This window comes from Podarcis gaigeae, assembly GCF_964106915.1.
Source record: "Podarcis gaigeae genome assembly, chromosome: 14".
In the NCBI taxonomy this organism is placed as follows: Eukaryota; Metazoa; Chordata; class Lepidosauria; order Squamata; family Lacertidae; genus Podarcis; species Podarcis gaigeae.
Window position 1 is genome coordinate 48,448,090 of NC_139690.1, and position 13,840 is coordinate 48,461,929.

General features: G+C 47.6%; 1 protein-coding gene across 21 annotated transcripts in view; it reads right to left on the reverse strand.

The window, feature by feature from the left end:
* The window catches only part of MPRIP (myosin phosphatase Rho interacting protein), a 154,807-nt gene that overhangs the window by 29,871 nt on the left and 111,096 nt on the right, over nucleotides 1-13,840 (reverse strand). For all 21 annotated transcript variants that reach the window (XR_014557751.1, XR_014557752.1, XR_014557753.1 and 18 more), the window contains exons 10-13: nucleotides 5,454-5,510; nucleotides 3,766-3,834; nucleotides 2,769-2,858; nucleotides 908-1,017 (exon numbers count right to left, since the gene is read on the reverse strand). Coding sequence is in view for 16 of the 21 variants with exons in the window: in XM_083711219.1 (XP_083567345.1) it covers nucleotides 908-1,017; nucleotides 2,769-2,858; nucleotides 3,766-3,834; nucleotides 5,454-5,510 (326 nt within the window). In the remaining 5 variants the exon portion in view is untranslated. The remainder of the gene's footprint in view (nucleotides 1-907; nucleotides 1,018-2,768; nucleotides 2,859-3,765; nucleotides 3,835-5,453; nucleotides 5,511-13,840) is intronic.

Here is a 13,840-nt window from a genome sequence, read left to right on the forward strand (position 1 = left end):
TTTATGTGGCCTTTAAGGTCGGGAGACTCCTCCCAATGTAGTGTACAATTAAAATACAGTACAACAAAATAATTAAAAGCCAGTTTTTGAAAAAAGCCCCCCCAAATACTAAAATACAACACACAACAAATGCGGCTCAAGAAAAAGCTGGCAGAAACAAGTGGGACTTCGAGTTTTTCCTAAACACCTGCAATCAACGAAGTCTGACAGATAATTCTAAGAGTCAATTCTGAAGTGACATCTTTCCCAAGGAGAAAAACACCCACCATGCAATGCAGTGTGGATTCCAAAGGAGAGATTAGGACTCTTTAAATGGCCCAAGGCTGAGGGATCTCATCAATCAACTCTGGGCTCTTTAGCTTTTCAATTTATTGGAATAAACTTTTGCTTCTGAACTATTCTGCGACTTTTGATCACACATTTCCTCACAAGTCTTCCTAAACGGATGAGAAATCCTCGGTAAGATGCCCTCAGTGTCTTACAGATTAAAACAGGTGTGTGAGCCTCGGTTCCTGCCCTTCCTTGAAGGAAGGTTGTGAGGGAGGGAGAGCGACTGGCCTTGGGTCAACCAGAGCGCTTTGTAACCCAGCAGACTTTTCAGTCTGTGTCTCCCTGGCTCCAGACCCACCCAACATTTCTAGCCGTTGTGCCGCACGGTGGCGTGGAATCGGAACAAGCCGCAGCCGAGAAATTTGGCACTGAGGCACCAAACAGCAGCTTCCGAGCCGTGTGAGGATCCAAAGGAGGGGGTCAGTAAAGGAGAATGGAGAAAGAGAGAGAGAGAGAGAACAGAGGCGGGGAGAGAGAGAGAGAGAGAGAGAGAGAGAGAGAGAGAGAGAGAGGGAGGGAGGAAGGTGTGGAGGCCCAGTGAATAGGAGACTGCCCTGAAAAGCCCCTTTCTTCTTACCTGGTCACATCTGGAGCAGTGGTGGGGCGAACGTGCTTCATAATCGTCTGGATCCAGTTCCTGCGGATCCCCGAGGTCATGGCAGAGAGAGTGAACTCGCCTTCTTTAGTCTACGCCAAAAAGGAAGAGAAACACAAGGGGAAGAGGTGATGCTGAGCACCAGTTCGTCTAGAAGGAAGCATCCTTTGCATCCCTTTCCAATAATAATATTAGGATAATTTATTATTTATACCCCACCCATCTGGCTGGATTTCCCCAGCCACTGTGGGCGGCTTCCAGAAAAATATTAAAATACAATAATTCATCAAATATTTTAAGCTTCCCTAAACAGGGCTGCCTTCAGATGTCTTCTAAAAGTCAGATAGTTGCTTATTTCCTTGACATCTGAAGGGAGGGCATTCCACAGGGCGGGCGCCACTACCAAGAAGGCCCTCTGCCTGGTTCCCTTTAACCTTACTTCTCGCGGTGAGGGAACCACCAGAAGGCCCTTGGAGCTGGACCTCAGTGTCTGGGCAGAACGATGCGGGTGGAGACGCTCCTTCAGGTATACAGGGCCAAGGCAGGTTACCTGGTGAATGTTCCTAAGTGGGGTTTCCAGAAAGGATTGCAGAGAAAGATGCATCTGCTGCCCCCTCTCTTTCCCCAAGGAGGAGCCATTTATTTATAGGACGCAAAACAGAGGCTGGCCACCCAGAAGGAGTCAGAAAGGCACCCTCCTTTTCAAGGGATGGAGATAGCCACTTCCGATGGACCCAGTTTAATGAAACAGAACTGGGGTTTATTTTTTCAGCCCTGCTTTTCTATTCACAGAATCCCCAAGTGTCTGGCATTTGGATTATTAGAACAAGAGCAATGCAGCACACTTTTGTAAGAATACAAATGAAACCGCGCGGACGAGACATGCCTACAACATATATTGCAATATGGCGTAGCACTACTCATTAGGTCACTCCTATCACTGCTTTTCAAGTTGATTTATTGAATAATTCGTTGAACTGCTTTACTGTGAACTTGTTATTATTTACTGTACAATAATATGTTTAGTATTTTACCTCCCCGCCCCCGTCACCAATTTTTCTCAGCCATGTTATGTTTTATGATTTGTGTGTGTACAATTTTGCAGCACACACACAAAAATCTAATATTTTTTTAAAAAAAACAAAAACAAGAATGCACAATCTCAAATTAGCTGTACTAAGGCTGAAACAGAAGAAAATAAAACCTAACAGCAAAAATGAAAAGAAAGACACTAAAGCTATAATGTCTGTAAAATATGGTCTTTGTCTGTCACCTCAAGGGCATTAAGAAAAGGCGCCAGGCAAACTGGGAGTTTAAAAACTGGGGTGGCATAACCAAGACTCTCTTCCACAGTAACTGCCTAACTTCAGAGAAAGTTGGGGAACTGGGAGGAGATTGTTTTATTTACGATTTTATTGTAAATTGTCATGATGATATTATTATAATTAAAATTTATAAATAAGTTTATTACATTTATGATATATGTTGTGACCACTCCAGCAAGCCTCAGTCAGGAGTCTTTTGAATCAGATAATGTTTTCAAATGTTTTCTGAGGGCAGCCCCATGTGCAACTTATTGCAGTAGTCAAGCCTGGATGTTAACCAAAGCATGGGGAACTGTGGCCAGGATGAAGAGTAACAACTTTGTGCTACAGGAGATACTGGAGTGGTCTTAAACAAACCCTGACCTAGGAAATCTCCCAAGCTATGGACCTTTGAAGGATAAGTGAAATTCCATTTGAAACTGGATGAAAGCTACAGAAGTAATTACTATTTTTTCCAACCGCAGCCACCTCCTAAATTCACTGCATGACCCATCCTGCTCCCCGCAAGTTTCTCTTACATGGATTTGGAAGCCATAGTTCCGCTGGACGGGGTATTCCGTGACATCAAAACATGTTGACAAATCAATTTCGCCATCCAAATCAGCAGCCTGGCAAAACATCGCAAAGAAGAAATGTTACAGATAGGTAGCCGTGTTGGTCTGCCATAGTCAAAACAAAATAAAAAAATTCCTTCCAGTAGCACCTTAAAGACCATCTAAATTAGTTCTTGGTATGAGCTTTCGTGTGCATGCACACTTCTTCAGATACACTGAAACAGAAGTCACCAGACCCTTCTATATAGTGAGAAGGTGGGGAGGGGTATTACTCAGAAAGGTGGTGGGATTGGGTGATTGGCAGATAGCTGTGATGAGCCTGTTGACGACTCTTAACGACTGCAATAGGTCTTACAGGAAAAAGCAAGGGGTGAGAAGGTGAAAAATGGCTTTGTCATGTATAATGAGATAAGAATCCAATGTCTTTGTTCAGACCAGGTCTCTCCATGGTTTTAAGTTTGGTAATAAGTTGCAATTCAGCAGCTTCTCTTTCCAGTCTATTTCTGAAATTCCTTTGTAATAGAACAGCTACTTTTAGATCTTGTATAGAATGTCCTGGGAGATTGAAGTGTTCTCCTACTGGTTTCTCTGTCTTGTGATTTCTGATGTCAGATTTATGTCCGTTTATCCTTTGGCGTAAGGTTTGGCCTGTTTGTCCAATATAGAGAGCTGAAGGACACTGTTGGCAATTGATGGCATACACAATGTTAGACGATGAGCAATTAAAGAAGAAATGTGTGAGGCTTGTTGTTCTCATCTCCAACAAGACAAAGTAGATCATTTGCTTATTCAAGCAGCATGTGTGCGGTGTTTTACAAAATACCAGAAGATAGGTCCCTGCCCAGAGCAGCTTACAGTCTAAAATTCAGCAGGGGAGAGAAATGGAAGCAGGAGAATGCAAGGAGTTGAATATCAGAGGGGGGAAATGGAGCTTCGACTACCACTGGCGATTGTAGCTTACCTCCTCTGCCACAGAATCCCGGTAGTATCTCAGGCTCTGATCTGTCAGCACAAACCAGTGTTTCTTCCACTAGGGAACAAACAAGACAAGCTGTTTTACAAACTGCTCAGATGATCTGTGTGCTCTTGCCATTCCCCCCAGTCCTTATTGTGCAATGCCCCACTAGCATACTGTGACTCTAGACACTAGGTCTTGCGATGTGTGCCTCTGTGCAAAGCACACCCAAACTTCTGTATACGGGAGCAAGTACACAGAAGTCACAGAAACACATTAACAACTCCTGAAGCAGCAGCCTCCCTCCCTTATGATCGTCAACCTTGTCCTCTGCGATCAGAGGAGACGCAACTGGTCGTATGGTGGCCAGAGATTGCAATCTGGAAATGTTTCCAAGAGAGCAGGCTGTTTCAATTTTAACAACAAGCCTCTGGAACACACTTCCACAAAGGAGATTTTGGAACCTCCGTCTCTCGGGTGTCCAACGCCTCCTAAAAACTCGGTTGTTCACCCGGGCCTATTGGGGATGTTTGAGAGTGTTAACGCTGTTGACTTGCCTGACGTGCTCTTCTAAATGACGGGCTTCAAAAGTATTTATTGTGCTTCAATTTGAGTTTTGGATCTGTGATTTCTGACAACCGCTTAGGGGATTTTTGACCAGGAGAAAAAATGCAAGCCAAGTAATAATACATGCATTTCATAAACAAGTGAAGAAGGTGGAATGGAGAAGAATGCCTGAGCAACAGGAGAGAGCGGGGAGCGGTTTTTCGACAGGACACGCTCTCCAATCAATAACTTTGGCAGCTTGCTGGGTCTGGGAAGGGAACATTCAACCACGTTGCCTTGGGGAAACCAGAGCAGCTGCCTCTTCCATTAGGACACCCTCTCCAAGGCATTCTGCTTTAATCCAATCTCTTCCTCCTTACTGTATTTCAAGATGCCCTTTTCAGTATTCAGAGGCTGCTGCTGTAGCTGCAGCCTGTGAATCTTGCAGCAGAAACTGGCAGCCCCGGCTTCTGCTTATCAACCAAGGCTGCCTGGATACTCAGGAAACAGCATACAGGCAAGGAGGACCTGGGAGACCAGGGTTCGAATCGGCTGTGAAGCTCCCGGGGTAACCTTGGAGTCAGTCTCTTAGCCTAACCTACTTCACAGGGCTGTTGTGAGATTAAAATGGGGAGGAAGAGAACCATGTATGCCAACTGGAGCTTATTGGAGGAAAAAGGTGGGATATAAATCAGATAAAAGTACAACAAACTGTAACCAGTTCGTAACAAAAGCCAGCTCTTAGAGGTAAAGGTAAAGGGACCCCTGACCGTTAGGTCCAGTCACGGACGACTCTGGGGTTGCGGCGCTCATCTCGCTTTATTGGCCGAGGGAGCCGGCGTAGAGCTTCCGGGTCATGTGGCCAGCATGACTAAGCCGCTTCTGGCGAACCAGAGCAGCACACGGAAACACCATTTACCTTCCCGCCGAAGTGGTACCTATTTATCTACTTGCACTTTGACGTGCTTTCGAACTGCTAGGTGTGCAGGAGCAGGGACTGAAAACGGGAGCTCACCCCATCGTGGGGATTCAAACCATCGACCTTCTGATCAGCAAGTCCTAGGCTCTGTGGTTTAACCCACAGCGCCACCCGCGTCCCTTTACTTGGAGGAGAGGTCCTTAAATCAGAATTTCATCCGGGATTTTACCTGTCCATCCTCGTACTGCTTGGTCAGCCATCCCTTCTTGAAGTTCAGCAGGTCAGGCTGCAGAGAGAGGAAAAGGAGATAATGAGTCCTTTGCAAAACTCAAACAGGACCGGGGCCACGTTCAGCTTCCAAGAGAAGGAAAACACGCTATCTTCATCTAAGGAAGGTGTCTGCAGTTCCACAAGGCCAAAAGGAAACGAGGGGAGACTCAGTCTGCACTGAATAAGGATGCCACAGGAGAACAAGCTACTTCTGTTACTTAAAACTATGTATGTTGTTTTCAAAACCATCCCCGGCAAGGAACAGCATTGTATGTATGCTGGGATCCAAGGAAGTTTTTCTGCCATTGCCAGGTTCCATGCATTTATATATCATAGAAGTATCTGCAAATCCTTCCACTTTTGTGCTATGGATATTGTTCTTGCAGCCAGCAGCCATGCTGTGAATTCATTAGACTACAGTCTTTGAGTAAAACCATCCCCTATATTTAGAAATGAAAGCTACAGTGGTCTTCAAGACAGTGTTTTTCACCAGCAAGCCCTCCCACCATAAAAGAAATAATGTCGCACTCCATGTCCCTGCCAGCAAAGCGGTGCAATCCTGAAATTCATACAGGGCACCTGCGTTTCTCTGTGATGTCACTTGTGTCCAACTTCCAGTGAGCCTTCCCAGATGCATGCAGAAACACACCTGTATGGCTTAGAAGAACAGGTAGTATTCCATTTACTATCTGAGATAATAAGACCCATATCTGTTTCCCATGGAGTTCTAATGCCCGTAAGGGGGTCCAGCTTACAATACCGACAATTCCCTATATATACTGTAATAGAAACTAGGATTTTGGAATACCCCACCTGAGCCACTAGTAGGTGGGCTGGTTTTGGAAGGAGAATAAAAGGCTATATTTTCACACCATTTGTGGGTTGGGAGAAGGATAGCTTTGTGTGTGTGTGTGTGTGTGTGTGTGTGTGTGTGTGTGTGTGTGTATTCTTTACCACCCTTCATCTGAGGATCACAGGCCGGTTTGCCATATAAAAACACAAAAATGTGCACTATACTTACAAATAGTTCAAAAGACCATAGATTTTTTAATTAGCCAAAGGCCTGGATGAAGAGGAATGTTTTTGCCTAACAGTATGTAATGCAGGTGCCAGGCGAGCCTCCCTGGGGAGAGCATTCCCCAAAGGGGGGCCACCACAGAAAAGGCCCCGTGCTCATGTTGCTGCCCTCTGGACCTCTCACAGAATAGGCACACAAAGAAGGGCCTCAGATGATGATCGCAGGGTCCAGGTCTATTCATATGGGACGAGGCAATCCTTGAGGTATTGGGGGCAAAGAGAAGTAGGGCGCTCCCTCCAGCTCAAGTCCTATACGCAGAGGACTGTGCACATACAAGGTGCAGACAGGATCAGGCCCAAGGGTTTTTGAACAACATAAAGAAATGGAAGAGGGAAATCCAAAGCAAAAGGGGGAGGGAGGGAGTGCACCAGTATGACGATGTGGACTTGGGTATCTGAAGGACCCGAGTTCAAATCCTCACTCAGCTGGGAAGCTCCCTGGATGTCCCACCACTAAACCTTAAATGAATGGCTTTGCAGCCCTCCCTTGCACAGATAAACTAGAATCAGTCTCCATAAAAGCAGAGAAGGTGCCAATCGATTGCTCTGGGGCTGAAGCTGTGAGCCGCTGTCGTTGCACGTAGCGACCAGCAGGGAGCGTCTTAAAAACAGGAGCCTCTCCCTCTCCAGCAAGGCAACAATCCCGCCAGCAGAGAAATCTGATGCAGGGAATGTTTTCTGGAGGAGGCAAAACAGCTCAGTGCTGCCCATTGCAGCCAGCAGACCAATATAGAAATACATACGCCTACACACACAGAGGCTGCCTACCTTATCCATGCAGTTCCCTGCTCCTCTGCCAACTCAAAGAGTCTTCAAGGTCTCGCTCCACAATTCCCTGGCTTTTATTTATAAACTCTGCAGGGCTGGCAGGTGGCCGTCACGTGCGACGGGATTCAAGCTACTCCCAGGGGTTCCTATTTACAAGGCCCCAAAATACACTGGAAATTTGGCAGGTGGGGCGGCGGAAGAGGGACTGGCCTTTCTACTCTGACCGCTCAGGGTTGCTGTTGCCGTTCCTTCTCCCCCCGAAGCAGATCCTAAGGGACAACCTGCCTTAATGAAAAACCGCCAACTTTGGAGACGAAAGAAGCCCCCTCAAGTTGCAGGAGGCCCTCTAGCCTCTCAGCGGTGTGAGAGAATGGGGATTCGTTGGGGGGGGGGGATGGCAGCACAGTGTTAAACTGTGGAACTCACTGCCCCAGGAATGCGCCAATGGGCAAGCAAGCTAGATGGCTTTAAAAGAGGACGAGACAAATCCGCAGAGGAGAGGGTTATTATCAGTGGCTATGAGCCACAACAGCTATGCTCTGCCTCCACAGCCAGAAATCCTTCTGAATACCAGAAACCTCATAGAAGGGGAGAGTGCACTTGGGTAGGGGTCCTGCTTGTGGGTTTGCCCACAGGTAACTGGTTGGCCACTGTGCGAACAGGATCATGGGCCAATGTTCTTATCTGCACCCAGGGAGATGCCACTTTGCACTCCCGAGAACAGTCCCGGGAGGTTCTGCCGTTCTCCACATGTGCCATTCTCCATATTCTCCTTAGAGGTGGTCGCCCCCCATTTCTGGAATCCCCTCCTGCCGGGGATGGGGGGAGATCAGGCAATTCCTCTTCCTGCCATTCAAGAGGAGTGTCAATTTATTTTATTTATGGTGGCCTTTGGAAGGAGGTCGGTGCTTTTTAAGGACTGCGGTTTTTGTTAGATTTTACGTTGCAAGCCGCCCGCAGACAACTTTCAGGGAGAAAGGTGTGGGTAAGGTAAAGGGACCCCTGACCATTAGGTCCAATCATGGCCGACTCTGGGGTTGCGGCGCTCATTTCGCTTTATTGGCCGAGGGAGCCGGCGTACAGCTTCCGGGTCATGTGGCCAGCATGACGAACCAGAGCAGCGCACGGAAATGCCGTTTACCTTCCCGCCGGAGCGGTACCTATCTACTTGCACTTGGACGTGCTTTCAAACTGCTAGGTTGGCAGGAGCAGGGACTGAGCAACGGGAGCTCACCCCGTTGCGGGGATTTGAACCACCAACCTTCTGATCGGCAAGCCCTAGGCTCTGTGGTTTAACCCACAGCGCCACCCGTGTCCCTAAAGGAGGAAGAACAGGCTAAATGAATGAAGTGACTGCACAGGAAACTCGCCGCCAGTAAGTGCAAAACCATCTAGCCAACCCTTGTTTCCTCTTCCAATGGCTCCATCACAAATGCCACAGCTTGGAGAAATGCTATCTTAAAAAGAGCCCTGCGGGATCAGACCAGAGGCCCACCTGTTTTATATTTATATTGTTTATTGCATTTGTATCCCACCTTTATCTCCAAGGAGCTAAAGGCAGCACGCATGGTTCCTCTCCTCCCCCTTGTTTAACCCACCAATCCTGCTGAGAAGCAGGGACTGGTCACCCATCGAGAGCTTCATGGCAGGGTAGAGATTTGAACCCTCGTCTGCCAGGTTCTGGCCTAGCGCTCTAAACCACGACACTCTCATTTAGCCCAGCGCCCAGTTTCTCAAGAAGCCCAAGAGGCGAGGCATGAAAGCGACAGCTTGTCCCCAGCAAGTGTCCACTTAGCTGCCTGAAATATTATCTCATAGAATTATTGAGTTGAAAGGGACCCCCGAAGGTCATCTAGCCCAACCCCCCTGCAATGCAGCAATCTCTGCTAAAGCATCCCTGACAGATGGCCCCTAACACCTACTTAAAAACCTCCAAGGAAGGAGAGTCCACAACCTCTTCTTTCCCATGAATTTAGCTAAACCCCTTTCAGACCCATCTAAGCTGGCGAAGATTGCAAATTTTGTACAAAGCGTGTCATATGTGAAGATTGTCCCCTCTTTTGACCGGATCTGCAACTTAATCGTTTTCATAAACTGCCCCAAGTTATGCATTAGTTAAAAGAGGGAGTGGGTATCTCTTCACCCATGCATTCAAATTAACGACCGCCTTTCTAAAACAATCCCTTCCCTCCCATTTTACTCTTCCCAGATAGTGGAATGCCCCATTTTACTCTTCCCAGATAGTGAAGGTTCCCTGGCCATCAATTACTTCGATTGCTCTTATTGGCACCTTTCGCAGTTCAGCAATATCCCTCCTACCATCGTTTCGTAAGGAGGCCCCAACCTGGTGCCGAGAAACCGCCTGCGCCAGGAGTTCAGGTTTCCGAAACGCTGTGGGATCTTGCCAGTGGAGCAAATTGCAGATTTGGGGTGCAGATTTAGGAGAAAGCAGCCCCCCCATCCGCTCAACAGAGGTGCAGGGGGAGCAGTGAGAGAGAGAGAGAGAATGGGGGAGCTGCTTCCTCCTTTGAGCTGAAGCCTCCCTTAAGGAAACCTTAAATCACACACAGCCAGAGCAATGATCCCTGAATGCCGTTTTCAGAATGCCATGCAATCAGGGAGAAGCTGATAGCGTCTCGGAAATAGAAAGCGAGGTGCTGCCAGTAGTAACACGATCCTCTGGGATAAACCCACTCCGGATGTTAAGAAAGAAGCCTCTGGATTTCAAAGGATTTAGGCCGTCAACAAGCCCTTGCTGCTGGTGCCATTTTTTAAATGAGTTTTAGGCCACAGGACAATCTTGCTGGCTGTCCTGTACAGAAGATCTGCCCCATGGTGAGGATGAGGTCCCAGGCTTCGAAATGGCCTCCCTTGCACACTTGGGAAGTGTATTCAGCAGGAGAAAGAGACGACGAGGGACAAGGAAGGACAACCTGACATATCCAGCGGTTTTAGATTCTCCGCTTGCCCAAGTCTGCCTCACTGGGGGTCAGAAACCAGATACACCTGGACTGAAGGAGACACCTCTGGGTCACCTGGTGGGAGCAACATTAAGGGATGTGAGTCACAGTGCTTGTCAGTGGAGTGCATTCACACATCGTGCCAGGTGGCCAAGTGAAACACGAGTGACATGCATGTTTGTGTGTCAAGCCACCTACAACCTACCACCATTTCTGGACAAGGTGAGGCCCAGGGGCTGCCCCAAAGCTGCCCCACGGAGAGGAACTTGTCCTCAGAAGCTAGTTGTGACGGAAAAAAAGTTGGTTTTGCTGGACAGGTTGAATCAACCAGTGTTTCTTTTTTCTTTCTTTCCCTGCCAGCAAATGGTTAGTGAACGGGAGAGTTTAGAAGGAGAGGATTTGAGGGGAGACAATTGAGAGGGTTGGAATTTTGGACTCACAGCTGTCCATGGAAGCACAGGTCAAATCTGTGTCCAGGGCAGCTGTTTACCAGCTCCATCTGGTACGTAGGCTGAGACCCTACCTGCCTGCGGACTGTCTCGCCAGAGTGGTGCATGCTCTGGTTATCTCCCGCTTGGACTACTGCAATGCGCTCTACGTGGGGCTACCTTTCAAGGTGACTCGGAAACTACAACTAATCCAGAATGCGGCAGCTAGACTGGTGACTGGGAGCGGCAGCCGAGACCATATAACACCGGTCTTGAAAGACCTACATTGGCTCCCAGTATGTTTCTGAGCACAATTCAAAGTGTTGGTGCTGACCTTGAAAGCCCTAAACGGCCTCGGTCCAGTATACCTGAAGGAGCGTCTCCACCCCCATCATTCTGCCTGGACGCTGAGGTCCAGCGCCGAGGGCCTTCTGGCGGTTCCCTCATTGCGAGAAGCAAAGCTACAGGGAACCAGGCATAGGGCCTTCTCGGTGGTGGCGCCCGCCCTGTGGAACGCCCTTCCAGCAGATGTCAAAGCGATAAACAACTACCTGACATTCAGAAGACATCTTAAGGCAGCCCTGTTCAGGGAAGTTTTTAACGTGTGATATTTTACTGTATTTTTGGTTTCTATGGAAGCCGCCCAGAGTGGCTGGGGAGGCCCAGCCAGATGGGCGGGGTATAAATAACAAATTATTATTATTATTATTATTATTATTATTATTATTATTGAGGTTGGAGAGGTTAGGAGACAGGTTGCGGTAGAAAGAGTGAATGGGAGAAAGAGTTGGTTTTGGGGGGAAAACAACTTCTGCTCTGAGCGTATTGTGAAGGACAGAGTGTGGTGTCCTGTAGGAGGAATAGACCATAATTTCACTGGGAGGCAGAGGTTGAGCCAGGAGAAGTAGGAGCTGGAAAAGAACAGCCCTCCTTGGGACTCAAATCTAGTCTGGGGGTGGGGGGGGGAGAGATTCTTCCGAGGAAAAGAAGAAACTCCCAAACCCAGTGAAGGGAAAGGGTGTGGAGGGCCCTTTGGTCTATTACTTAAAATACCTCAGGAGCAGGATTGTTAAAAGAGGTGGATAACTGAAAGAAAGTATCACCGTATAAAGGAACCAAACCCATAACGCAAAAACAACTGAGGACGAATTAAAGTGAAATCACACTGCATTCCTGAAGTAACCTAAGTTTAATCCAATTGTGTTATATGCTGTCTTGCCTTGAATAAATCTTTATTGTTTATTTAAAGAAAACCTGTCTGAGACTCCAACTAACTAGTTACCCCCTCACAAAGGTCCCCCATAGGATACTCTGGGCTAGAATTTTAAGAGGAAAGGAAAACAAACCTTTGGGTAAAGGGTTGGTTGTTCAGTGAAGGGGGGGCGGCAATTTATTTAAGTGAGAGCGGGCCCAACGGTATGAGAGGAAAAAGTGCTGATGCGCCCGTCACACTGGTAGAATGACAAAGCTACACACGCACACACACACGCGCACATAGTCTGCATCCCTTCCATTATTTTGGGGATGCTGCAAAAAACATAGCGAGTGACAGCTGCCCCAGGAAGGAGTGGTCCACACTGAACTGCTGGTGAATACATTAAGCATATGTTCCAACAGGACACCATCCAAGTCCTTTGAACTGAGCACATTCCAGGAATGTCATAAAGACATAATGCCATAAAGTCTTAAAGACAGAGCCAAACTGTTAGTCCACCTGGCTCAATACTGTCTGCACCTGCGGTTTCCCACACTGGTCCACACCTCGGACTTGCAACCCACAACATGGCAACCGTTGTGGCATTTTCACTTTGGATTTCTACTTAACAATGCACATTATTAATCCCCAAATGGCAATTCACAGAGCAGTATACCTTAGCATTGTCACCAATTGAAAAGCTGTGGGATTTATTTATTTTTTACACTTGATCTTAGCTAAAAGGCTGAGCAGCTTTTGAAAACCAGCGATTTTGCACTCTGGAGAGGAGTCTGGAAATGGACCGGAAGGTTGACATGGGCTCAATGTGGAGGACCAGTGCTTTTCTTCTTGGGGGGATGCAGGAAGACGCATACCCCTAAACATTTTATGAATCTAAGTTTGGCCTCATTGAGGGGCAGTATTTCAATAGGAGTAGGAAAATGAGAGTAGCCCTAAACACTTTTTTTTTAGGGGGGGAAAGCACTGCGGAGGACCCACAATGGAGGCATAGATATAGGGAGGTGGAACATGTGGTTGCCCAGAAATACACATCTTATTTTAAAAAACAGCTCACGCTTTTCTCCTGCCGTATTGCAGCACTCATGGAAACAGAGAAACAGAGGGTCTTGTCGGATAAAGTGTCCCAGCCCAGCCACTGTTTGCAGTCCTCCTTTGGTCTGGCCGGCCTTGGCTGGAATCCAACATGGCAGCAACGACTTTGCTGTGACCCACCAGTGGGTGCCAACCCAGTGTTTGAAGACCCATGGTCTCCACCAACTGGCAACAGCTCTCCAGAGGTTCAGAGAGGAGTCCTTGAAAGCCCTGCCTGGAGATGCTGGGAACTGAACCCGGGATGTTTTTCACACAAAGATGCTCTGTCACTGGGTTGCGGTCCTTCACTACAGTCCTTTGTAGCGGAAACGGCCGCTTCCTGTTTGAGTTCCTGCCTCACTCCTTAAAATTACCTGCTTCAGGGATAAGAGTGTGTTCCCAAAAAACCACCCCTGAAGCGGTGCCCAGGCTAACAAAGAAAGAGGGGGACAACGTGACAGGCAAGCTACACACAAAGAGAAGAGTGTTGTGTTTCTTTGTGAAAAGTCATGCACGTGGTTCATTGTGGAGAAAGCCGCATTATCTCATCTTGCTGAATAGGCACGGGCAGACTTGCCTGCTGATAAATGTTCCCCTCTGATAAGGTCAACTCAGTCTTCAAGGAAGTCTTGAGATGGAAGAGAGAGGTGCAGAGAGAGGGAGAAAGAAGCCGGTGAGCTGCCGCCTCAAAAGCGTTTCACTGCAGCTGAAGAAAAACCGTTCAGATGAAGCAAGAAATAGAAGGCTTCCTCACCGATCGCGCACCATGTAACTTCTTGCAACGGTGAAGTGATTAGTATTCACACAGAACAAATGCTGGTTAAAG